Raw genomic sequence first — 26,428 nt, forward strand, 5'->3', positions numbered from 1 at the left:
CGCGCGATCCAGCTCCGTGTCTTTTGTTAACCGCGTGCACCGGAGTCGCTGTCAAAGCTCGCTCGCTCGCTGATCAATCCAACAATCTCCATACCTGGAACGACAGGGTTGTACGGACGCAGAGACGTGCCATATCTATTGCTTTTGCAATATCCCGAACCAACAGCTTTTAATTGACCTTAAATATGTCTACCATCGTCTACCGTCAAACAGATCAGGTAAGAATCTCTAAAGTAATGACTGAAGCTTCATGTCTCCTGTCCTCCCAGGATTCTTTCATACTACGTGTTTATTTTTTTAAAGATCTACAACTGATTTTGCTTTTAACGTTACATTGTTATTTTTGTGTTACACATAAAGACAGTTTACATGTAACGTTACTCACGCGATTGCCATATGGTGCGTTGTAATCTGCTATGAAATCGGCAACTGCATTGCTCTCATCAAGAGAATCGCTCGCGTGAGATCAACGATTGCTGTTTGCAACAAACCGTGATTTTTTTTTTCATCAAATGTTGAGTTTTTTTTAATTTATTATTTTTAATTGATTTTAAATTAAATAAATAAAGTAAGTAATATTTTCCTACAAAATAAACGGACGGGTTTACATTTGCTACAGCTAACGTTAGTGGAACGTCACCAACTGGCATTTATAGTAACGTTATTGCGGGTGCTGGAAATAATCAGGAAATAATGCACATTCAATTCATTATACATTGGGCAAGCAGCTCTACACTCACTACAATCATGTAACGTTAATTTTAATTTCATTTTAAAAGAGGCTTGAATGTGCTAACCATGATAATGCTGTTGTCTGCTCACAATTTTAACATTTCTTCATTCTTAAAATGGAATTATTCTTTATCCTTCGTCATCACAAAAGAACAGTAAATGCTGACGAACACACGAATGAAATTAATAAAAAATAGGAACAGGACGATTTGTCAAGGTTAAAAAAAGAGTGATCGGTGTGGTTCATTGAAAGCAGTGCTCGTGTATTTTGATGCAGAACATACATTTTACCTCGTCGTTGATTTTTAGTCAGGAATATATTAAAATTACGACCAGGTCCTACTGACCTAGTTTTGTATTTTACTGTAGGCTTGGTCGAGATGTTCAGAAACGTTCTAGGTTCCGTATGATGCAAGCTTCATTGTGCAGGGAACGTGGATACGAGGCGTGTTGATGGACACGTCATCTGGCCAATCGAATCGTTCGGAATCATACGTTCTGGCCTATCAGGATTCGTGGATGTAATGGGGCGTAACCACAGAAATGTGTCCTTGCATGTTTTATCTTTTGCACGTCGCTTCGATGATCGATGATATTTGATTGTGATTAACATATCTCATACATTAAGTAGATATTTGGAAATATATGTTACGTTTAACTATGTATATGTGTAGAGTTTAAATTATTTGCACAATATTCTTAATTATTTTATTAAGCTGCATTTCTCTAAAATCATCTTATTTTCAAACCTGACTTAATATCTTTTGTGGAAGATGAAAGGAAATGTCAGCCAAAACTGGATGAATTATATAGGTACCTATTTGTTTAAGGGATATATAGAAAAATTTGCAGGTTTGGCAAATGCTGTGGAATTTCCCTGTCTGGTTATAGGTGTTATTATTATTATCATTATTATTTGCTTATTTTCTCTCTACATATGTTATCTCTACATACCTGTAATCATTTTCACAACCTATGTTCCCACTCCCACAGTACATCACATTTACAGTCATGCTCACATCAAATCTCCAGTCATATTTAACAATCCCATTTACAAGTCACAGGAATCCGCAGTTTCACTTCTCATAAAGCCGTTTCTGTTCCTTAACTTCACATCTGCCAATGGATGACCTAATTGTCACTGCAATGCTTCATTTGTAAGGGAAATATATGCAGTGCTTCCTAAACTACAACCTTTCCTTGTGCATTTTGATGCATAGATTCTTAGAGAATCGAAATAGAAGGCATTTATTTTCAAAGAATTACTTGGCTGTTTAATTGCCTTTCCTCCATTGCATGTTGTGGTTAATGTGAATCACATGGGGACATTTTCTATTATGGCCACTGTAAATAAAATCAATGTTCTGTCTCTCAGTTTTTAAACATTATTTATACGTGGTGAAGGATTATGCAATTTTCCAGCCTGTTCTCGTGTGTGAGATCACCCGTTGGCTCTGTTAGCTCACTCCTTAAATTGTATTCTCCCATTAACCTTTTTCCATAAAGGTTAGCATTTCATTAGAGAGGGGCAGATATAAATAAAGAAGCAAAGATACCAGGAGCTTTGCTGCTCTTTGCCCTCTGAATGTAATCTGTAAATTCACAAAGTAATTAAATAAATACAATCTAAATAAAATAAAAAATCTACAAAAGTAATTATTGGAATTATTATGATGGAGCAGTCATAATGTGTTTCCTTTCCATCTTTGTAATTACGAGTTTAAATTTCATAAGCTCTTCTGCTGCCTGTGGGTTTATGGAAATAGTAGCTGCGTGTTTTAGTTTAGGCTGAGAGAGAGTAAATCATGGATTTTGGCAGGTGTTATCTAACCCCTGGAAATGCAGCTCGGTCTGTACCTCACATCTGAATATGATTATATGATATAACTTTTCATCATGCTTCTTCCATAGCCTCTCATGATTTCGCACAACCATTTAACCAGAGTGTTATTTTTTTTGTTGCACACCCAATGCCCTTCCTACACATTTTATGCAGACTCTACATAAGTTTATCACTGTTGTGCAAGCCATTCATGAGCTTAAAGGTACATTGAGGGATTTGTCAACTCAGTAAAAAAAAGTACAGTATGTTGGAGCTTATTAGTTACGATAGACGTCCAGGGCCATTCATTAAAATCATTATTATTTGTATAGCATTAACAATGCCAAGGTCATGACTCATGATTCATGGTCTTGATTCCTGGTAAAATTTGCTGTGAATCAATTTGCATAGCAAAATCTGGCCAATGATTAAATCTAAACGTTAGCAAGCCTGTGTGTTTCGGACACTGAGTAATGTAGTTCACCTTTTTTTCTCAGAGCTGGTGGAGTTCCCAGAGAGAAAGCGTGACTTGCAAAACAGGAGTCTCATGACGAAGACCAATATAATCGTATATGTCGCTTGTGGTCATGGGCAGACTATAAGTGGGTTGAACTGACTAAAATCGCATGCAAGGAACACAATGTCCTCTCTAGCCTCAGTTTTATTTTTTAGCATGGCCATATGCGACGTATTAAGTTGTTGCTCAATCTGGGTTATCTGTTGAGTACTGCTGCAGAGTCAATAGAACAACTGTTGCTGTGTGTTTCAACCCATTCTCCTCTTTCTCTCTCGCCTCGCTGTCTGTCCCACGCTTTCTGATTGAGCGGGCTGTTCTCTACTTGCTAGAGGGGATTATATGCACAAAATGGTCTTTCAAAGTGTTTTTCTTCCACCACACATTTCAATATCTGTCCGTCTTTTTGTCTTTTCACTCTCTGCTTTGTCAGTATTTGTATGCTGTGGTTGTCCGCACACAATGAACCGATTTGTGAGTCCATGTAAAGCTGCAAAGTCACCGTCGGCTTTATCTGTTGTCTAACCCGTAAGTGTCCTGGTTTGAAGTGTCAGTTCTTGATTCCACTCCAAGTGGACCAACAGCAGATTAAAGGGTTAGTTGACTTAGTTCACCCAAAAATTATGTCATTAATGACTCACCGTTCCGACACCGCTCATATCGTTCCAAGCCCATAAGACCTCCGTTCATCTTCGAAACACAGATATTTTAGATTTAGTCAGGGTTTTCTTTCCCTCCATTGAAAATGTAGGCTATGTATGCGGTATACTGTCCTTGTCCATAAGGGAAATACAGACATCATCAAAGTAGTCCATGTGACATGACTGGATTAGTTAGAATACATTTTGGTCCGAAAATAACAAAAACTACGACTTTATTCAGCATTGTATTTACTTCCGGTTCTGTAAAGCCGCGTTCAGTGACGCTGCTGACGTGTTATCTGGTGCGCCTGAGCTTCATTTACAGTCTCTAAGGGAGACGCACGCTGTAAACAAAACAATCTTCACAAACATGTCTAAGGATTTCGACACAGAGGAAGACTTGAATTTCTTTGCCCAGCTAGTTATTTGAACCCGAATACACGGACACACCAGATAGTATGTCATCAGCTCTTATGTCATCAGCATCACCATGGACTTGTGAACGTGGCTTTCCTTTCGGATAATCTTATGACCCTTTATTGAGTTTATTAACATCTCTTGACCTTTTTTTTTTTTTTTTTGGAAAGAGTTTGGAGTTCTGGAATAAACTTCAGTGTTGAAGATCAGACAAGGTTTTGATGAGAAGAACTTAAAATGAATCATCATTTATTGCTTCCATCTTTTTACTCATCCTTCCTTGTGCTTGAAAGTGTTTCTCCAATGCCACTTATCTTTAACCATCTCTATGAGAAGGTAAATTACGGCCTAGAGTTTTCCGATTACTGTTTTCAATAATCAGCCCCTGCGTAGGAAAGAGCTAGCGAGGATGAGCAGATTATCCAAAGACCTCCACTGCCTGCATTTACGCCGGCTGAGGCTGAAGTGAATAAAAAGATGTGTGTGGAAAAATACCAGCAGATTTTCATGCAAAACACAAGGATTCCACACACTGGAGCTCATTTGTTTTTCGCTTAGCATTTTTCCATCCCCACACAGCTGAAGCCACATCATTGTGGGAATGTGATAAATCCATCAAAATTCCTGACCAAGTGAGTTGTTGGTTTTGTGACCATCCTCCGCCCCTAGAATTGGGCCATCTGCTGGCTGAAAAGGCATTGAAAGACCTGTGGAAATTTCCAGAATTGTGGGTGTGGTAGAGCCATGTGGGTAGCGGGGGAAGGAGAGAATTGTGTTTGGGGGTTGTAGAAATGCCTGACCAAGGGAGACTTGATGGAAAGGTTGGAAAAGCATGTTCTGAGATTTAATAATAATAATTTGTTAATTATAAATATAATAAAAGTCATCATTTTAGGTAGCTTCTTGAATTAAGTCAGCATGAGACCGATTCTGTCTTGGAGGATTAATTTGAACTGTCCGTGCAGCAGAAGTGAAGGCTGATCCTGAACAAGGCATGTGTTTAACACCATGAAAGCAATCAGTAGTGCAAAGCTGGGTCAGTCTATGATCTGCCCTTGAGCGGCACATGAACCTTTCAATTCCATTGTTTTTTTTTTTCACATCAGTAATAGATGATGTGGACATTGACGTTCTAAAAATTGCCATTGATGTGATCAGTGTTTCCGATAAATTCCCATGTGGTGTGGTGTCATAATAACCTCTTGTTTGTTTGTTTTTTTTTTTGTCCTGCAGGTTATAATGCACGATCAACATAGAAAAGGTTTGAGTCTATAGCCAACGGGACACCCGAGGACTTGATTGCAGTCACTCTAAGCCTGAGAGTTTGAGTCACCTCTGACCCCCTGCTGTGCCCTCTGGTTGCCTGGCATTGCCTTTTCCATCCACTTCCAGTGAAGTAAAACTTAGGCACTCCCATTCCTGGTTCTTCTTCACCCGTGCCTTTTTACGGCTTTCCCAAGTAAACCACCTCTCCCAGACAAACGCCATTCGGTATTAGGTAAGGAAGCACGTGACTTATTTAGATGGTTTTATAGTGATTATAGACTGGCAGCTTTTTAGCCAGCGGCTAAAATAAATGATAAATTGTATTTTTGATGTGTGGGTGATGTTTATGTAAGATGCACTTTCTGGGAAAGATATTTTGTGATAAAATCATAAAATTGAATTAATTTTTTTTTTTTTGCTTTTGCAAAGGCTTAATTTCCAAAATGATTCCCAACGGATATTTGATCTTTGAGGACGAAAGTTTCCTGGATTCCACCGTGGCCAAAATGAACGCCCTTAGAAAGAATGGACAGTTCTGTGATGTGAGACTTCAGGTAACACACCCTTTTTTTAACCTTATTATTCTCGGTGTCATTACGAGAAGGCTGAAACATGACTCAGGGTAGAAGAGTGTGTTTCATTAGACTCAGGTCCTGGATCTTTGAATGGCCTTTAGCTGTGTGACGTTCATTAACAGGCAAAGGCATACCCTCTGTGTTCAGAATATTTCAAAGAATGCTTGAAAGCTTTAACAAGAGATTTAATAGTTAATTATCAAAATTAATTTCCTTAAAGACTCTCTTGTTCCAAATAGAAATATTGTAAGTTTTTTTGTTAGGCCTATTTAAAGGGATATTTCACCCCAAAATTTTAATTCTGTCATCATTTACGCACCCTCAAGTTGTTCCAAACATGTATGAGTTTCTTTCTTGTGTTGAACACAAAAGAAGATATTTTGAAGAATGTTTGCAACCAGATAGTTGACCGTATGGAAGTCAATGGTTACGTCAACTGTCTGGCTACCAACATTCTTAAAAATATCTTCTTTTGTAAATGATGAAAGAATTTTCATTTTTGGGTGATAGATCCCTTTAATGATGCTGCCAAGCTATATATAGCCTGGGTTTCCCTATTCTGCCTTGCCGCAGCACGATTTTATTCGCGCCGCTAGGCAGTCTGGATACCATGAACCAAATTTTCCCCTGAAATAGGGAACCAATCACAGAACGGGGAGGGAGCACAGGCGTATTTGATAGACATTCGTAGCACCCAATAATACGGCTCTGGGCACTCGTAAACCATGCCACAAATACGAGAAAATTTACTTGTGGTTTCCAGACCATGTTTCATTCTCAATGATGCGTGGTCTGGCGTTAGCCAGGCTAGCCAACCTATTGCTATTGCTAATATTAGCAATTAATTGCTAAAAAAAATTTCTATAGCAACATGCTAGTAAAAACCACACAGAACACCTTAGAAACTGCATCGCAACTTACTAAACCCCATTCAGAACACCTTAGCAACATTTAACTGGCCAAACATCATATCTGAAAATCCAGATGTACAGTTAATTTACTTGGTGGTGCCTATTTCTTTGTTACAATGCCATTATAGACTTAACCGTTGCCCTTTTTATCTTTGCAGGTGTGCGGCCATGAATTGATGGCTCACCGGGCAGTGCTGGCTTGTTGCAGTCCGTACCTGTTTGAGATCTTTAACAGCGACCTGGAACCTCATGGAATCTCCCATGTGAAGTTTGAGGATCTGGACCCTGAGGCTGTAGAGATCCTTCTCAACTATGCTTACACTGCCCAGTAAGAGACACAAAACATGCAATAAACCAATCAGAGCCATCATAGGGCACTTTTTCTACCATATCAATGGCTTCCCATGTGTGGCTATCAATGATTTCTGATATTTAATTTTGCTTTCTGCAGGTTGAAGGCAGATAAAGAGCTGGTTAAGGAGGTTTACTCTGCAGCCAAACGGCTCAAAATGGACAGAGTGAAGCAGGTAGGCATATTAAGCATGTTTTTGTGTATTTGTGACTGGCTTCCTTTAGATGAAGCCCTAATCTACTTTTTTGTACCTGCTACCAGATCTGTGGCGACTACCTTCTCTCCAAGATGGATTCCCAGAGTGTCATCTCCTATCGCAACTTTGCCAGTTGTATGGGAGACGGCCGTCTGCTGGGCAAGATCGACAGCTATATCCAGGAGCACCTTCTAGACGTGTCTGAGCAAGAGGATTTCCTCAAGCTTCCACGCCTTAAAGTGAGCTGGCCTTTAAACTTTCGGGTCATTTACTATTCTTGATTGCACGCTTATGCTAACCAAATACTTTCTTTTGGTCTGCTTTATAGTTGGAGGTGATTCTGGAGGATAACTTGACCTTGCCTAGTAACGGCAAGCTGTACTCCAAGGTCATCGGCTGGGTGCAACGCAGCCTGTGGGAAAATGGCGAACCCCTGGAGCGACTGATGGAGGAGGTCAGTACTGCGCTCCACTGTGAGCTTCTCTCTCTCTCCTCCCTCACTTCTTCCCCCTCGTAATTCATCCCATTCACAGATTTAACAGGTCCGTTCACACCAGCCATCTTAATGGTAGAGGTCGGTTGGGTTTGTTCTCTTTGGCTTCCATATATATATATATATATATATATTTTTGTTTGCTCTCCCCCTTTACCCACAAATCACCCCGCGCCTTTAAGAATATACGTTTAGGTACAGAACAGGGGCTGTTACACCCTCCGCAAAGGCGAGTGGGTAGTCCAGGTGAGCCAATCTAAAAGCCTCCTGAATGTTCAGTGCTGTGCAGTAACTGCAGCTACTCTTGTCTGCTCGCAGAGAGTGACATGGCATGTTGCCGTCCCAATGACATCTCTCTCTTCTCTAAGCAGGTGTGTGAGTGTGTGAGTGAGTGTGCGTTCTTTGGGAACCAGCACTAACAGTTCTTCCTCCCCACTGATTTATCTCTCCTTAGGTTTATTAGAGCAAACATCAGCAGGATTCTCACAAGACTGAAGAAACCAAGACTGGGGGCCTCCAGGGTAATGAGTCAGTGAAAGAAAGAAAATAACAAAAGAACGAGAGGGAGCCGTGGTGAAACAAGTGCCAGGCTCCTGTCTGTTAATCAAATGCACTCACCAACAACAGTACACTGTTCATTTAAAATGACACTTCAGATCTCCAAGTATAAATGTGTTCAAGACATTCACATATTAAGTCCACCTCACATACGACACCTCACACAACACAAGTCAACTTGCATATGCATGCATTGCAAAGTAAATCAAAGCATGTTACACAGTTGTTCATGCACAAACTTGCAGAATATTCAGATAACTGACTAAAATGAATGGTTTATGCCACTAGGGCATTTTACATTTACACAGTATACATTTGAATACTGATTACGTACCGTTGAAAGTAAAGGAAGAGAGCCATCGGCTTCATAATGGCACCTACAATGTCTTTTCTTCTAAATAAAGGAAGTGGAAACTGAGTGCGGCTTAAAGGGATGTTCTCAAGTCGCTCTCAGTTCCTAGTTCCTTTTAATCTGCTTTTGGACACATTCCCAGTAGGGATGGGCACAAGTACTCAAAAGTACATGACCTTTTTTTTTTTTCGTTTTCAACATTTTACAACAATCAGTATTCGGCAAACTGAAAGAAGCTACTATAGCTATACACAAATGGCCTCATTTGTAATTTTTTATTTATTTTCAGCGTTACCTACTGGTGTTAATCAGTTGGCGTCAGCACTGTAGACAGTCGGTCAAGGGCAGCTCCGTAAAAATGTGATACTCATGGTGCAAGATTAATAACTTAATAACTGCAAATGTGCTGTACTCACTTAATATTTCTGTCGAGTTCCCATAGACAAAAATAGCGAAAAGCCCATCCCTTATCAACACTGATGCACTTTATTTTCTTATTTAAATTTATAGCGCTACTTTATTCAGTTTCAGTGGATTTTTTTCAGTTATTTGAACTGAACTTAGTATTTCATTTGGTTTTTAATTCACTTTTCTTTAAGCTTGAAGACAATCCAAGATTTTTTTTTTTAAACGAGGGATTTTTTTGAGCTGTTAAAGTTGAAAACAGCTAACCAGTGTTGACCTGGAGTTTATGTGATGACGTCTGATTTGACTAACCCCCTCAGCTGAGAAGATGGCTGCAGGATGACCCCCTGAACCTGCACTGAAAAGCTTGATTGTTTCCTTCTCCAAACTTAAATGAAGGTTCCCAAGATGCTTTGTGGCGAAAGTATTGTGATCCACATTCTGCTGTTTTCAGTGCAGTGAAAAGCCCCGAAGATCTTGTGAAATGATCCACAGCAACACTGTGTTCATATCTTAAAGAAGCTTTTTTTTTTACCAGCATCTTGCAGCGAACGAGCGCTATGGCCCTCCCCTTCTTAACTTTTCTTTCTTCCCTGACCCACGTTGTTGGGTGTTCTGTTGTCATGGAGACAGCCACATGGGTTTTGTTGTCCCTGTGTGTTTTGCAGGTGCAAACGCTGTACTATTCGGCCGATCACAAGCTGCTCGATGGGAGCCTGCTTGACGGGCAGGCTGAGGTGTTCGGCACTGAGGATGACCACATCCAGTTTGTGCAGGTACACAACCAGCGCTGAGCTCTTCTCAGGCTGGACTGCAGCAGACCCATAGCGAATGCAGGATTTGAGTGTAATGCTAGCAGAGCAGCTGCTTTGTTGTGTTGGGCTGTTGAGTCTGAGCGTTTTAAGGCTAAAGAGATCACGGCGTGTCCGTGATGAGTGTGTGGATTGGGTTTTTGTGCTGCTTATAGTGTGGCTTTACATTGGGATTAGATTAATGTAGATATAAGGTCAAAGAAATATTCCAAGGTTCAGTACATGCTCAAATCAAAAAGCATTTGTGGCATGATGTTGATTAGCACAAAAACTCATTTCCCCCAAGAGAAAGCAAAAATGAAGGTGAATGAGGCCAATTTGTAAATTTTAAAATAATCTTATTCTATATACATTTATTCTATATACTAATCAACATTTTATTCTATATAGTAATCTTCTTTGAGTTCTATCCAACTCTGTTGCCATGACAAAGTAATGGCTAAAATGCCTGTAAAAATTAAGATTTAAACCGTAACCGCCTTACAGCTCAAATAATCAATGATGTAACCGAAGAATTAATGTGTATAGCTTCATATTTGTTTTAGATCCTTTAAAAATGGCCCCCCTTCACTACAATTGTTAGTACCTTAACAAAACCTAATGGTTTACTTTTTAAAAGAAAATGAGACATGAGTCCAAATTATTTTTGTGGTAATCATTATTCCGCAAATGCTGTTGATGGCGCTTAAATTTCATAGAACCAGGAATATTCCTTTCACCTGATGTAGCCTGCATCTGATAAGTTGAGTGAGGTTTACGCCTAGACGGGTCTGGGACTGTGTGAGGTTGTATGTGTGTGGACCATGGGCTCGGAGTCTGTAGCTGCACTGTGCCTTTGCAGAAGAAGCCCCTACGTGAGAACGTACACCGACAGCCGAGCACCAGCTCCTCTGGCAGCCTCTCCCCTGGATCTGCAAAACTTTCCTGCAAGCAAGAGTGGAAATACATAGCTTCTGAGAAGACGACCAGTAAGTTTGCACTTTTGATGTGTTCATCAGATCGTTGAGACTTCTCTGCAGTTGCTTCAAGTTATCTTTTCCTCTCCCCACAGACAATACATACTTGTGTCTGGCTGTATTGAACGGCATGCTGTGCGTGATATTTTTGCATGGGCGTAGCAGTCCCCAGGCCTCGCCCTCATCCACACCTTGCCTAACCAAGAGTCTGAGTTTCGAGGGCCAGCCGCTGGAAGAGAAACCTGAAAAGCTGATGGCGCCCATGCGATATGCTCGCTCCGGCCTGGGCATCGCTGCTTTGAGTGACCAACTCATCGCTGCAGGTTAGTGGACCACACAAAGAAACTTCTGAATGTCTCTCTTGACTTCGTTAAGCAACTCTTGATCTTTTATTCAGGAGGCTACAATCGGGAGGAGTGCTTGAGGACTGTGGAATGTTACGACATGAAGACTGACAGCTGGACTTTCATTGCTCCAATGAGGACTCCACGTGCTCGGTTTCAGATGGCCGTGCTCATGGTGTGTATATGTGTAAAAAAATGTGTCAAATGTGTTATTAATAAGTAGTATTTGAAAGTGCTGTAAAAACTTGTTTTTATCCAATCAGGATCAGCTTTACGTGATGGGTGGGTCCAACGGCCATTCTGATGAACTGAGTTGTGGGGAGACGTACAACCCCAGTGCTGATGAGTGGACTCAAGTGCCGGAGCTCAGGACCAATCGTTGCAATGCAGGTAAAAACTTCACTTTCATTTCTTTCAACTTCACTTTTACATTTATCAACTTCGAGTATTACAAAAGAAATGCCATGGGTCTTCAGATGGGTTTCAGATGGGTGCCATGGGTTTGCATGGTGCAACTCTGCCCCACCTCGTGGGTATAAAAGGAGGAAGCTGGCAATATGCAGATATGTTTCTTAGCTGAGGAGCCAAGACTGAGCTCAGATGATCCCCTCGGTACAGCTGAAGTGGCAGGCAGACGTTACATCTCCATAGAGAATACACATATGACCCCGAGTGATACATATATGGAGAATCCATATGTATCCAGCCGCAGGTGGAAAATTTCAACCCCAGGGGTGGCAAGGTGGCTTGCTGAGGGAAAGACACATGCCCAGAGAGGCTTACAGTGGAAATACACATGGGGGTTGCCCAGAAGGCACCTAGCCAACGCACAAGTAATAGACTGTGGCGTCAACGTCAGCAGTGCTGGAGGAACTCAGGGTTTGAGGAGGGAGCTCATTGTACGTATCCAGTCCGTGGAGTGGAATGGCGAGCAAGCGAAGACACCTGAGCGGGTCTAGTACTAGCTGTTTGAAGCGAGTACATGAGAACACGGGCTCCACTCAGAGATTGTAGAACCTAGCGAATGTGTTGGGTGTCGCCTAGCCATGCAGCTTTGCAGATGTCTGTTAGCGAGGCGCCATGCGCTAGATCCCAGGAGGACGCCACACTCGACCTTGCTGCTGGTATGCCGAAGCAGTGGTGTCCACTATCTAGTGAGACAGCCTTTGTTTGGAGAGAGCCTTTCCCTTCAGCTTTCCACCATAACAGATAAAGAGCTGGTCTGAGTTCCTGAAACATTCTGAATTCTGTCTACATAGACGCAGAGAGGTGGCAGTGCCAATGCTGGGTCTGCCGCCTCCAGGGGCAGCCCTTGCAGGTTTACTACCTGGTCCCAGAAGGGAGTGGTAGGAACCTTGGGCACATATACAGGCCAGGGTCTCAGGATCACATGAGACTAAGCCAGCCCAAATTCCAGGCATGCTTTGTCAACGGAGAATACCCCAAGAGGGAACGAGAGGAGGGCGAGGAGGATTCAGTCTCCTTGCTCCTCTCAGGAACCTGACAATCAGGTCATGCTTCCTTACGGACTTACCTTCCACTGTATCATGGTGTGCGACAATAGCGGCAACGTATACTTTGAGGGTGGATGGAGAGAGCCTTTGCTCCAACCCATCTTGAAGTAAGGCTAGCATGACACCAACCGAACATCTCCGGGAGTCTTCTCGGCGAGAAGAGCACCAGTTGACAAAGAGGTTCCACTTCAACGCGTATGCGTGTCTCGTAGCCACTCCAGGAGTTGGATTGTGACCTGCTCCTCGTCCTCCCTGATTTTGCGTAGGATCTGCGCAAGAAGGCTCACTGGGGGAAACACATACTTATAGCCCTGTGGCCAGCTGTGCGCCAGTGCATCTGTGCCGAGCGTGCCCTCGGTCAGGGAATAATACAGGACGCAATGGGTCAAGTTGCAAGAGGCAACCCGATCTATCTGTGCGTCCCTGAACTGGTCTTAAATCAGCTGAACCGACTAGCGATGGAGTCGCCATTCTCCGGGGAGGGGTTGAAGCTGTCAGGGCTCAGAGAATATAAATGGCTCGGATTGACCTCAGATGCCTCTGACTCCATATGAGGAGGTGGCGAGTGAGTTGCAACATACGATGGGAGCGTAGACCACCTTCATGGTTGATGTACACTACAGTGTCAGTATTTTCTGATCGGACTAGTACGTGTTGACCCTTGAGCAATCGTTTTGTAATACTCAAAGTTGTTAGGCTTTCTAAGCGAAACCTCATTTGTCAGAGAACGAAAAATGATCTGTTGGTTTTTGCCAGATTCTGTGCTCCCTTTAAAGAGATTTTGAATTTGTCCATTCAACACAGAGAATACAGTAGGCTTAGATTAATCAATTATTGTTTTCTTTCTTCAGGTGTCTGTTCTCTGAACAACAAGCTGTATGTTGTTGGGGGATCAGATCCTTGCGGACAGAAAGGTCTGAAGAACTGTGATGTTTTTGACCCCGTGAGCAAGGCCTGGACCAGCTGTGCCCCTTTAAATATCAGTAAGTCATATTGACGTCAAAAATATCCTTATAATTGCTTCCAAAGGGGTTTCTGGCACTTAAGAGATCACAGCTTAAGTGTACAGCAGGGATTACACAGATAAAAAGCCAGATGGATCTGCACAAATGGTTCTCAATGTTATTTTCATGCATCTACAGGGAGGCATCAGGCTGCCGTGTGTGAGTTGGATGGCTTCATGTACGTGATCGGAGGAGCTGAATCATGGAACTGTCTGAACAGTGTGGAACGCTACAACCCAGAAAATAACACTTGGACCCTTATTGCCCCAATGAACATAGCCCGGAGAGGAGCTGGAGTGGCTGTCTATGAAGGTAAGCAAAGGACAAATTGCCAGTATATGACCATTAAGCTTACATATGGTGACTGATTTTTATTTTTTGTTGTTGTCTCTCTCAGGTAAACTCTTCGTGGTAGGCGGCTTCGATGGCTCTCACGCTCTGCGTTGTGTTGAAATGTATGACCCTTCCCGCAACGAATGGAGGATGCTAGGGAGCATGAATTCGCCACGCAGCAATGCTGGTGCAGCTGTGCTCAATGGTGTCATCTATGCCGTTGGTGGCTTCGATGGAAACGACTTCCTTAACTCCGTTGAGGCCTACAACCCTAAAACAGACGAGTGGAGCCCCTGTGCCGATGCCTTCACCAATTCCTAAGAGCCAGGGGTCAGGGAACCAAATAGGGACGGGGGGGTTATCTCACTCAAACTAACAGGCTTAGTGATGTAATCGTGCTTTGTGATGTCCTGTATGTATGCGGGAGGGTGGATGGGTGGGTTTTTGAGGTGTGAGGGTGGTCTCGTTGGGTTCTTCACAGGAGCCACCCATGAGGCGGATTTTTCTTAGTGTTTGGGTGGGGGAGGTCTGTTGGGGGTTGCTGAAAGCAACATTAAGCCTTTGCATATTGCATACTTTATTTTCTGTTGTAAATATTGTTGTTTCTTTTTTTTTTTTTAAGAAGAATGCCAACATTAATTGCACACTGAGTGTACCTTTTTGAGTTGAGTAGTTTTGAATTTCTCAATAATTTTTAGCGAGTTGAAGACAGGATTGATTGGTTGAACCCATTAAGGAAGTTTTATTTTATTTTTTTGCTCCATGCTTATACAAAGCCTTATTTTACAAAACATTCAAACACATGGCTTTCCTTTTTGTATCATTGGCCATGACGTAGGATTACTGTACCAATCTTTAAAGATTGCCTTTTTTATATTTTTGATACACTGCAACGTAACCAATAGATTGATGGATGAGCTAGCAGGCATAAAACACCCATGAGGTTATGAACTAACCAGTGCCAGTTTAGTTACACTCACATGCGTATAGTTAACCACGCTTCAGTGCTCTTGCTCATTAGATCTTTTGTTACTTTTTTTTGTTTGACTGATTCAAACAAGTGAAACGATGCTCATATGCTCATTTCCTTCTTGATATCCTCTCTTTTAAATATTTTCTGTGTTTAGCAATTGGAAGAAACAAAAGAGTTTTTTGGTTCCATGGTTTTGTTTTTTTCCTTAATTATTTGGCAGATAAAATTCTACTACATTTGTTATGAGCTGATATTTCCGTACTAATAAAACCATTTCAGCCTGTGAAAATATTTTGGTTTGTGTCTCTAGAAACAAAATTGAAAAGGTGTCATTTACTTGGATTTCTGCATTGAAGATGTTTTGCACATTCTATCTCAAAAACTGAATGTTGGTTTGACTTTATTGTTACATGATTCTGGAAGGATTACACTAGTGTTTAGTTTATAAGTGGGTTTAGGATCAGATGAAGGTAAAAGAAAACTGGATAATTTATTATCAGACCATTTATTTCTCCTCTTATCCAACTTTCACACTCCATTCACAAATACTAACCTGTTAGAAGCTAGACTTAATCGCATTAGTCGTGCTGGTAGGAAGTAGGCCAAAATCACAAGGTCCAACAGGAGGGATTATAGGTCTTTTCTGGCAGTTTATCATCGGGTCAGTCATGAAGTCGCTGCAATTACCCTCTTGAACTCGAGATGCATTGGGTGGAGTTGGGTCCAGATCTAAGGGGTGGAGATGGGTAGGATTAGGGATCAGGGGTGGAGATAGGTAGGTTTAGGTATACAGTATGTAAGGTGGTGGGAGGAGTTGGATCTGGATTCAACTCCTCCCCCTGGATCTCATGTACTGCATTGAGGTGCTACTGGCATTTTCAGTAGGATAAGGGCTATAATATTTTGGTAACACTTTACTACAAGCCTATAGCCTTAAAACATATTGTTTAATGCATTAATTATGCCTTGCCATGCATCTAACAATGCATTGTATGGTCACATCATGACTAACTGTAACCACAGTTATAAGAAATTATAGTATAATGCATTAAAACACATGACAAACCTATTTCAGATGTATCTGCAAAGATTATTATGAATATCGTTATAATGCATTATGCATAAAGGCTTCAAGTAAAGTTTTACCAATCTTTTTTTCTTGCCCATATTGTAATAGTCTTTTGAACTCAGTTACCTATGAACACAGTCACAGCCATTACCTTGCTTACGTCATTGAACGTTGGCGTAATCTCAAGGATATTATTATCACTGTTCCCATAATCCTGTAATCCTCAAGCTATGTCACCATGCTGCCTTACCAACCAGAAATCCAGATTTACATGCAATAAAAAAGGATGACACATAATTAGTGATCAAATTCTTTAATCAAAGTGCAAATATATGTAAAGAAAATATTCATCTTGAACTATTCACAATATAATACAAATAGTACAATCTCAAAACTTACACCAAATGAAACCAGAGTATATTTATAATACAAAAATATATAAATTATAAAGGTCTATATAAATTATACTACTGAAGTTCATATTGGTGCTGGTATTGCATGTGTAGAACTAAAGATTTATAATGAGAATAAAAAAATATAGCATCTTATCAGACCTAAACAGAATTGTAACAAAATGTACCTTCTTACAATCATGGAACAAATGAGTGGATTTCAGAATAGTTTCCAGAAGGGTGATTGGATTGATGCCCAAGAAAACTGGCTTTCATGACACGGCTCGATGTTGCACTCACTAATTACTGAGAGCCTCGGAGCAATGAACGACGTGTCCGACAGCGTTATGAAGTAATAGCTCCGTTTTTCTCTGAACACATAAAAACCTGTTACCACAACAGCTAGTGGACCTTAGAAAGACTTTTAAAGTTGCACATCACAATTTGAACATAATGGCAATTCTACCTTCTATGCGGTATAACACCAAAAACCCCTACAGACCTATAAAACAAAAAATTGAATCATCACTAAAAGAGTTTATTTTTCTCAGAGGGCAAAAACATTCTCTATAAAGTAAGGTAAAATAAAATAATAATGCAAATAGTTTAAAACAATTAAAATATATTAAAGCTTATAAATTAAACATGAACTAGAGCATGGGGTAAATTGACGAATTATTGTCGACTGTTAACCCTTGCATTTAGTTACTTTTGCATAACATGTCAGGCTCTTGTGACTGATGCACTGACTGCTACAGGATGTTACACGGACAGAGAATCAGTAGGCTGGTACAGCTTTGGTTCCAGGCGATTAGGACTCCGCGACCAAAAACCAGGTCGGTCCAAAGGAGTCCGGACCAGTAGCAATTAGACAGTTGGCTGGGTCCAAACATGGAAAATGGGGTGTTAAATCAGGGCCTCAGAGCGCCAGCACAGTGATCTAGATTTGCATACAGCTCAGACAGCTGCGCACCACCCACACACAGCTTCTCCCTGAGGACAAACAGAGAGACACACATAAGTCTTCTCATTCTTCTTGGTACATTTTTATATGATATATAGTTTGTTTTGGAAAAAATGCGTGTCCCTCCTGTTTCACATCACACAGGAGAACTTCCACTACATTGCCTAAAGTTCCAAACAGGAAGTGGATGTCTCGTATGCAGGAAGTGAAAGAGGTCAAGAGAAGGTGGCTGAAACTTACTTACTCAGCAGAATAAATAACATTATAGAATAAAAAAAGGCAATTCATGACCTCTTTAACACAAGGCAATCTCAGTGTGCCACAAACTTCAAATATCTACACAAAATGCTTGTCTGACCAAAACAAAGTTTATACTCAGTGTTTAATACTAGCGTGGTTCATGGGAAAGCAAAAGGATTTAAACAATTTCAGAAATCTGAGTCAGTCATACCCCGCCCGCTCTTGTTCCCTGGTAGTGTGGTTCATGACTTCTCCCTCTCTTTCTTGCTACCTGTTGCTAATTGTTGCCTTAGTTTGTTTGCATCTTGTGTTCCCCAATGGATGTTACGTAACAAAATACCAAAAAAAGGAAGGAAAAAAAATTGCGTGCACTTGTTCATTCCCAGTGCACACCCTCACCGAGCTGGTTTAGGTAAAGAAGGGTATGGTGGAAATGAAGAGGAGGGGCCAGTTGCATAAGCTGTTGTATAAAAGTTGCATAGCCGTTATGTTAAAGGGGTCATATAATGGCACATGCACTGCCATTATATATTTTGTTTTGTTTGTTTATATTGGGAAAATTATGGTAACGTATCTTTTATGATGGTCATCTTCCTATGTGCTTTTGTATCATGGTCATCGTTTTTTTTGTATTATGTTTGTTTTATGCCATTAGTGTCTTTTAAGCTTATTTGGGCTGGGCATGTGAGTGCAAGACACTTCAATAAATAAAATAATAATAAAAAAATAAATAAAAAATTTACAAATTGTACGGAAATGTGTGTTGGCAGTGCCTGTACACGACCATATAATGATAAAAATCCATCCAGTGTTTTTGTTTTATATTTTTATACTTATAAAATCACAATATATGAATAATCTTAATATATAATGATTTTCCCATTTTAATATATTTTAAAATATAATTTATTCCTGCGATGTCAAAGCTGAATTTTCAGCAGCCATTACTTCTTCACTGTCACATGATCCTTCAGAAATCATTCTAATATGCTAATTGTTTAGGATATAACCTTGCTTTCTCAAACGATTTTTATAAATCCTATAAATCTTCCCCCCCAAAAATATATTATAAAAATATATATATCATGCACTACAAAGTGTTGCCATTTGTAGTGAACACATAAAAGACTCCATTCCTCCAGCCTTGAAATTATATGCTTCACAACAGTGTTGCCATGGCAACCGTATAACATGAGAGCAGCTCCCCTCCACCAGACAGCAGAGTGAATGCTTTATGAAGCCAATCCTTAAATCAGCAAAACAGAACATAACACCACAGTGATGGGGCTCGCTCGAAAACAAACATGCAACACTGAACATCTGACAAAAGCTGCAGCAGCGTCACAGCCGTTGTGAGTTGACAGCGTCAGTGTTGCTTAGATATCAATCCCTGCTGAGAGATTCAGCACCTAGAGACAAGATGGTCTTGAACAAATTTAATGAATAACAGTCACAAAACACACTGTTGATTTCCATTTCAGATAATTAAAGGGTTAGTTCACCCACAAATTTAAATTCTGTCATTATTTACTCACCCTCATATCATTCTAAACCCCTAAGACTTTCGTTCGTCTTTGAAACACAAAGATCTTTTTGAGGAAATCTGAGCAATTTCTGTCCCTCCATTGACAGCTACGCATCTACCACTTATTTGATGTTTCAAAAAATTCATAAAGATATCGTAAAACTGTTCCATATGTCCATTTAGTCCAAATTTTCTGAAAAACACGATCATTTCAACAGATTGTAAAAGCTCAAACGTGCTGCAAAATACACAAGACTGATGTTCATTGGTTCTTCAAGCTCGCGTGAGCTTTAGTTTACCACAAGTTGATAAATGTCTATATGTGAATAAAAACCTAAACTGAATCTGTTCTGTAAAATTGTATTAAACCTTTCAATTCATATGGATTAGTTTAACGATCTCTTCATTAACTTTTTGAAGCGTCAAAGTGACAGTTGCGTAGCTGCCAATAGAGGGACAGAAAGCTCTCAGATTTTATCAAAAAGTTCTTCATTTGTGTTCTGAAGATGAATGACAATCTAACAGGTTTGGAACAACATGAGGGTGAGTAATTACTCAGGTAGCACTTAAGTTTAGGGTCCAATTCTTACGATCAACTAGTTGCTTATTCGCATATTATTAGGATATTGGCTGTTTATTAGTATTTATAAAGCACACATTAATGCTTTATTCTGCCCGTATTCTACATCCATTATTCCTACAAATTACATTAACTTAACAATACTAACTATTTTTAAGAAGCAATTAGGAGTTTATAAAAAGCAAAAGTGGCATTTAATAGTTAGTTAATACTGAGAGTTGGACCCTAATCTAATCTAAAGTGTGACCATTAATGAAATAATTTTCATTTTTGGGTGCACTATCCCTTTAAGGGATGATCTTAGGGAATCTTTAGCCTACAAATCAATATCTCATGGAATGCGGCCCAACTGAAATCTTTCTAAAGTTATAAAATGTTCAAGGTAGCTGAAGCAAAGCCTGATACAGCAACTTACTGAGACCGGTGCATTATGTACCAGGTCACATTGAAGCAACTGATGGGTGTTATTCAGTTTGGGTACATGATCAGATTATTGTCTCTGTGCATTAGCAGTACCTGACAGTACTGATTAAAGCATGCATTTGACACACGTGGATAAGTGCGTGAAATGAGGTCACTGAAGTCTTGGGTGTCACGGCTCATTGACTTTGCTAAGGTAAGTGAGCTAAAGATGAGCTGTCAACCGCTCCACAAATGTGTGTGCGAGCGTGTAGCTACACTTGACTGATAAGGTTAATCAATAAAAGTGTTCTCCAGCCCTGAAGACACATCCTAACAAAGCCTTGACAAGCACACGAAAACTGTGCAAATGGTCAATTAATGCTCAATTAATCACTACAAATGAGAGACACATTATGACAGTGAACATGACACATGATGCAATTCATGCATAAATTTTGTTTTAAGTGCAAATACTGCCCAATAAATACTATGCGAATAATATTAATCATTAAATGAATTACGGTGAAAAATAATAAGCGAGTAAGACTTTAAATAACTTAACATACATATTCATACGCCGTTCTTTCACCATAGTAGAATTAGTAGTTAGTGAGTTGATTAGTACACACCCCAATAGGTTTAAATTCTATTATATTGCAATGTCAACTGTTATTTGATCCCTATCCCACACTATCCTGGGAAAAATTTATTAAAAAGAATTTGGCTGCTTAGTCAGGAATTTTATGGTTATCAAGAAACGGTATCATCAAATAGCCCGGGGTCTTAAGCTCTGTCTCTTTTAGAGTCTCTCCTTCAGTAACACAACAGCTACATCCAACTGTAAATCAAAATTTTTAAAAGCACAATCACATCTTTGTCTTTATATTTTGAATAATTCTCATTAATTTGTAGCATTATATTCAGCAGAACACTCCTCATTAGCCTGGGGATTCATCAAAATCAGTAAATGGGCAATGTGAAAATCTCTGAGACAAGATAAAATATGCATACGTTCAAGTTTCCAGTTAGGACAAGTTCCACAAACACCTTTGTACACCACTGGGAATAAATTGCGAAATATCTTTACCAGGAATGTGCATTCTGGTAAACGACTCGGGGGGGAAGCGGTGATGTATTATTAAATGCATTCGATGTATCATTAATGCCTTCCTCAGTGCAAAACTGTGATTTAGAGTGCACAAGAGGACAGTTGATAGTATAACCTGTTATTACTCAGGTGCCACATTAGTGAGAGTTATCGCACAGATTGCAACGCAATGTGAGCGATCTAGAATCTACTCAATACAAGAATCTAAACTCAATACACATACACAAGATCACACAGGACTCCTCCGGTTTGCCTGATATTAACATGCAATGAAAGAGATTATATGAGTTTAGTTAGTACAGAAGCTTGACTAAAATGCACTTTAGGTGTGACATTGGTGGTGAGATTAAAATGTAAAAGCTTATTCATAAGCAACAGCTAATAAATGCTGACATTTTATGTTTCTGGACTATAGCTGCCTGTATGATTTGATTAGCTGAAAGATCATTTCTTTATATGCAATTACAATTTTAATTGGACATATGCCAGAATTAATTAGATTTAAAATCAATTCAAAATTAAATTGAGATTTTGAATCCAAATCTACTATGGAATACTGCATTTATATTGAGATACTTCCATTCGAAATCTGATCAAAATACCCTACATTTCAAAAGTTCAGGGTCGACTCATTACTCATCAAGGCTGCATTTATTTGATTAAAAATAGAGTAAAACAATAAAATGAATAAATAACATTACTATTTAGAATAACCGTTTTCTGTTTTAAGATATTATTAACATAATTTATTCCTGTGATGACAAATTTGAATTTTCAGCATCATTACTCGAGTCTTCGGTGTAGCATGGTCCTTCAGAAATCATGCTGATTTGCTGCTCAAGAAACATGTCTTAATATTATCAGTTGAAAACAGTTGAATATGCTGAAGATTTTTTGAAACTATGGAAACGTCACTGATTTTAATGCTTCCTTGCTGAATAAAAGTATTAATCGAACTTTTTTAAAATAAACTTGCCCCAAAATTTTGAACAGATCACCAAATAGAATTCTAATGCAGCATATAAACAATGAACAAAGGATTCAATTTGCCATTTAACCATGGCAGGGATAATGTCGAGGATTCCCAGAACTGTCTTCTGAGGTTTGGGTAGGCTTATGATGCAATAACACCCTTAAGGCAGAAACTCAATGGCCCTACGAGACAGTAGATAGCTGCTGAGGCCTGCCGAAGCAAGTGCTGACCTGAGAACAGCTTGCTGAGCTCCAGCTGAAATGCCTGTTAGCTGAAGGTGGGCGGTGTAAAAACATTACAACAGAACAAACCGAATCATGGACGTAGCTTGGTAAATGAAAGCAATACAAGCTGTGAGTATGACTTGAAGATAAACTAATGAGTCTCACTATCTCTCATAACTCTTGACCCACCGGTATTCCTGTTGAGACACACAATCAAACAGGTCCCTGGCAGTAAAACGTGGCTCCATAGCAGCAATCTGAAAGCAAAAAGCACATCTGGTAATGTAAAGTACACAGCGTACAGCTCAACACACACGTCCTGCAGACTCACTGTAGGACATGTATTGCTGCACGTCATGTTGATCTTAGACCTCTTGGTGTTTATTTGATCTGTCCTAAACAAAATAAATGGTAATTCATGTCTAAAACTAAATATATATACACTACAGTTCATAACTTTAGAGTATGTAAGATTCAATCCTTTTGGTATCACTTTACAATAAGGTTTAATTTGTTAACATTAGATAACTACATTGAAAAATACTTTATTAATCATAATTAAAGTTTATTTTAACATTAATACATTATTAAAATCTGTTAATATTCTGACCTGAGCTAACATGAACTAACAATGAACAGTTGTGTTTTCATTAACTATTGTTAACAGTACAGTAACAAATGTATTGCTCATTGTTAGTCAATCCATTTAATAAAAGATTGAATGATGTCTGAAGGATCATGTGACACTGAAGACTGCTGTATTGGCTGCTGAAAATTCAGCTTAATAATTACAGAATTATTATACTAGTTATTGTTTAATATGGGGCATGACTAGTCAAAAAGGTGGATATGACCTTTAGTGGCCGTTTTGTTCTTACCTTACTGGACTGAATGAAGGAGAGAAGTGACTGTGCATCCTGAACACTGCTGTCCGCAGATAACAGTCTGTGGGAAGGGAAAACTATCATTTTTCTATCACATTATAACAGGTATGACATCCCACCTGTGCAATTACTAGAACATCAGCTGTGTATAAAATCTGTGGGTATTGCCTGATATGCAATTAAGAATATCCTGTGTGTGATTTTAAAATGCATCGGTCAACCAGAGCACTCTTCTACGTTTTGATAGTAACCACAAGTAAAGAGAAAGCTTAAGATTATAATGAATAAATATATCAGATGAATCATTAAATCTATCAGACAATCATATGCAGGGTAGTGCTTTCTAGTGTTTGTTTACTGAGCCTGTAATTGTGTTTGGATCACGAAAATTGTAAATTAGTAATCAGCACATTTCCTCATTAACATCTGTGTGATGTTAGAAAAGAAGGAAATTTGTACAGACACAAAATTTCTAAATTTAGACAGAGCGTCTGATAGACTTAACATGTTTGATCATGGCAGAAACATGTCCAAGACTAAAGCCTGTTTTACACATCCTGTGTCCGAAGGACATAAGCTTCAAGGACACGGGATAACTGCAACAGCAGAAAACGTTTCTGGTACACATAAATTATATTGCTACATAACAAAGCTGTGCTACATGAGCACAAGCCTTCAAAAGTTTAGGCACGGTAAGATTTTTTTAATCTTCTGAAGTTTCTTATGCTCACCAAGGCTGCATTTATTTATCAAACATACAGTAAAAACAGTAATATTGTAAAATATTATTACAATTTAAAAAAAATTGTCTATTTTAATATATTTCAAAATCTAATCTATTTCAGAAATGGCAAAGCTGAATGTTTAGCACCATTACTCCAATCTTCAGTGTCACATGATCCTTCAGAAATCATTCTAATATGCTGATTTGGTGCTCAAGTATGGAAAAAAAAAAACTATGGAAGCAAATGGGGTCCCATCAACTATTTGGTATTCTTCAAAATATCTTCTTTTGTGTTTAGCAAAACAGAGAGCAACTTGAGGGTGAGAAAAAGATGACTTCTTTTCATTTTTGGGTGAACTATCCCTTTAACGCAAGGATAAAACAGCATAGCCTCTAAAGGGAGGTAGAGGGGAGGAAAAGAGGAAAAGTAGAGTAATTCAAGGGGCAAGATGAAGTAGGGAGCAGGAAGAAAAAGCTATTTCAGCAAGAAAGCCTGAATTATGCATGCTTTTCCTTTCAGGGGTGCAGGGGGGTGGAAAGGAGTACAGCAGCACATTTGTGTGCATGTGTTATCTCTGATGACTCATTTGTCCGCTTTCTGCACATAAAAATGAGTCTAGCTGTATCCATGGAGACAGCACCTAATCTCCCTTCAAACCTTGTCATCCTGCCTTCTCAGAAACAATCAACGGAGAACCAGAATGAACTCAAATGCACAATAATAAAATTCAGCAAAAACTGTCAAAACAAACCCAAAGGTAACCTGAATCTCAGATGAACACTGTGACATTGAGTACACACGTCAGTCAGTGCAGTGGGGTCATCAGCTTGAGTGTACATTGGTGAATAAAGAATTAGGTTGATGGGTAAAGGGTGACATTACTGTCAGACAGATGACTAATAAAGTGGAAAGGCACTTAGGCCTCGTTTACACTGCATGGTTCAAGAGACCCAAATCCGATTTTTTCCTCTCATGTGGCACAGATCGGATATGACCAGTGAAGGTGTAAGCAGGAAAAAAACGCATGGATTCCGATTTTCTCAGATTGGATTCAGGCCTCAATCATATGTGGTAATAAATCGGATATGAATCGGATACGTGCATTTGCATGTGCCATGTAAGCAGACAAATCGGATATTCCCCGGTAATGCGAGTCGTACGTCATTAAAAAGTGAGCGATTATAGGCGCGATGGAAGTAAGGATACACACAGTGGAGCAATGCGGAGGTTTCATGTCTTTTGAGTGTTTGGGGTGAAGAATGCTGGCAAAAATGCAGGGTTGTTACAGAAATAAATCTGTTTTTGAAGACATTTCACGGGATATTAGGCATCGTTTTAAGTGCTCGTGGCTCTTTTTTTCTCCGCCGTACTAGACCAATGTTTTACACTGGATAATTTTATTCACATCTGCATCCATTGAAGTTCGTACTGTTTTGCTTAATTTCCCGGGTCAGAACGTCTGCTTTTGGTAGTTTCAGCAGTGTATAGTGTAAATGCAAAAATCGGATATGGGCATCAAGTCCTGCAGTGTAAATGCAGCCATAGCTATATCTGATCATGTAATCGGGAAGGAGAACACTTAAAAAGTTTAAATTGCTTGACTTTATTTAGAAAGGACATTGACCCAGGCATTATTAAAAAACTCACAATTAAGTTTGGAATTTCTTTTCTTTTGCATCTTCCTCCAAACGCAAACTATATAATAATACCCTGTCCTAATCAATTTTAAATCAAAAGCGTGGTGTTTTGTGTGAGAATAAAGGAGCATATAATCAATTAGACTGACAATGCAGCACAAGTTTCACATGATAAATCATTCATTTGCAGTGCTGAATGAAGTGTATGCTTCAACTCCTTTCTTTGTTGAACAAAAATCTCACAGAACAGCATTTATAGCACTGAGACAAAATAATTGATAGTGTAAAAGTAATAATTCACTTCATTTGACAACTAGAACTGAGCTTTCTGACAACCCAAAAATAAGATATTCATGCATGCCACATTCCCACAGTTTAGATTGATTAGATACCTCATTATTTATTCGTGATTTATAGTCATTAAGGCCATGTCCACACTAATATGTTTTCGTTTGAAAACGTATATTTTTCTCTCTGGTTTGAACTTCCGTCCACACTAAGACAGCGTTTAAAGTCAATGAAAACGTAGCTTTTG

The 26,428-nt window shown here is 39.4% G+C and overlaps 2 protein-coding genes across 7 annotated transcripts in view; one reads left to right on the forward strand and one right to left on the reverse strand.

Moving 5' to 3' along the window:
- On the forward strand, nucleotides 1-15,459 carry ivns1abpa (influenza virus NS1A binding protein a). Its single transcript, XM_039692276.2, has 15 exons — nucleotides 1-218; nucleotides 5,360-5,624; nucleotides 5,822-5,946; nucleotides 7,037-7,206; nucleotides 7,330-7,405; nucleotides 7,492-7,665; nucleotides 7,755-7,880; nucleotides 9,903-10,010; nucleotides 10,888-11,014; nucleotides 11,098-11,325; nucleotides 11,400-11,521; nucleotides 11,610-11,736; nucleotides 13,712-13,843; nucleotides 14,003-14,176; nucleotides 14,262-15,459. The coding sequence occupies exons 3-15, from the start codon at nucleotides 5,836-5,838 to the stop codon at nucleotides 14,516-14,518; spliced, it is 1,932 nt and encodes a 643-aa protein (XP_039548210.2). The 5' UTR covers nucleotides 1-218; nucleotides 5,360-5,624; nucleotides 5,822-5,835; the 3' UTR covers nucleotides 14,519-15,459.
- Nucleotides 11,162-26,428, reverse strand: part of swt1 (SWT1 RNA endoribonuclease homolog) — a 24,902-nt gene continuing 9,635 nt past the window's right edge. For 2 of the 6 annotated variants that reach the window (XM_089118740.1, XM_039692274.2), the window contains exons 16-18: nucleotides 23,526-23,592; nucleotides 22,837-22,904; nucleotides 16,537-17,624 (exon numbers count right to left, since the gene is read on the reverse strand). In XM_089118740.1, coding sequence (XP_088974866.1) covers nucleotides 17,543-17,624; nucleotides 22,837-22,904; nucleotides 23,526-23,592 — 217 coding nt within the window. In that variant the 3' untranslated portion in view covers nucleotides 16,537-17,542. Of the gene's footprint in view, nucleotides 15,900-16,390; nucleotides 16,485-16,536; nucleotides 17,625-22,836; nucleotides 22,905-23,525; nucleotides 23,593-26,428 lie in introns of those variants that run through there. The other 4 variants (XR_016146054.1, XR_016146053.1, XR_016146055.1 and 1 more) reach the window with 4 other exon arrangements.

Source organism: Pimephales promelas, chromosome 13 (genome assembly GCF_988280905.1).
Source record: "Pimephales promelas chromosome 13, fPimPro1.hap1.1, whole genome shotgun sequence".
In the NCBI taxonomy this organism is placed as follows: Eukaryota; Metazoa; Chordata; class Actinopteri; order Cypriniformes; family Leuciscidae; genus Pimephales; species Pimephales promelas.

What these genes read in the sequence shown, in the direction of transcription:
- ivns1abpa (XM_039692276.2), top strand. Translation starts at nt 5,836, where the DNA reads ATGATTCCCAACGGATATTTGATCTTTGAGGACGAAAGTTTCCTGGAT. An exon ending in AAATGGACAGAGTGAAGCAG is followed by an intron (nt 7,406 to 7,491) that starts GTAGGCATATTA and finishes ACCTGCTACCAG; the next exon opens with ATCTGTGGCGACTACCTTCT. An exon ending in CTGTGCCCCTTTAAATATCA is followed by an intron (nt 13,844 to 14,002) that starts GTAAGTCATATT and finishes ATGCATCTACAG; the next exon opens with GGAGGCATCAGGCTGCCGTG.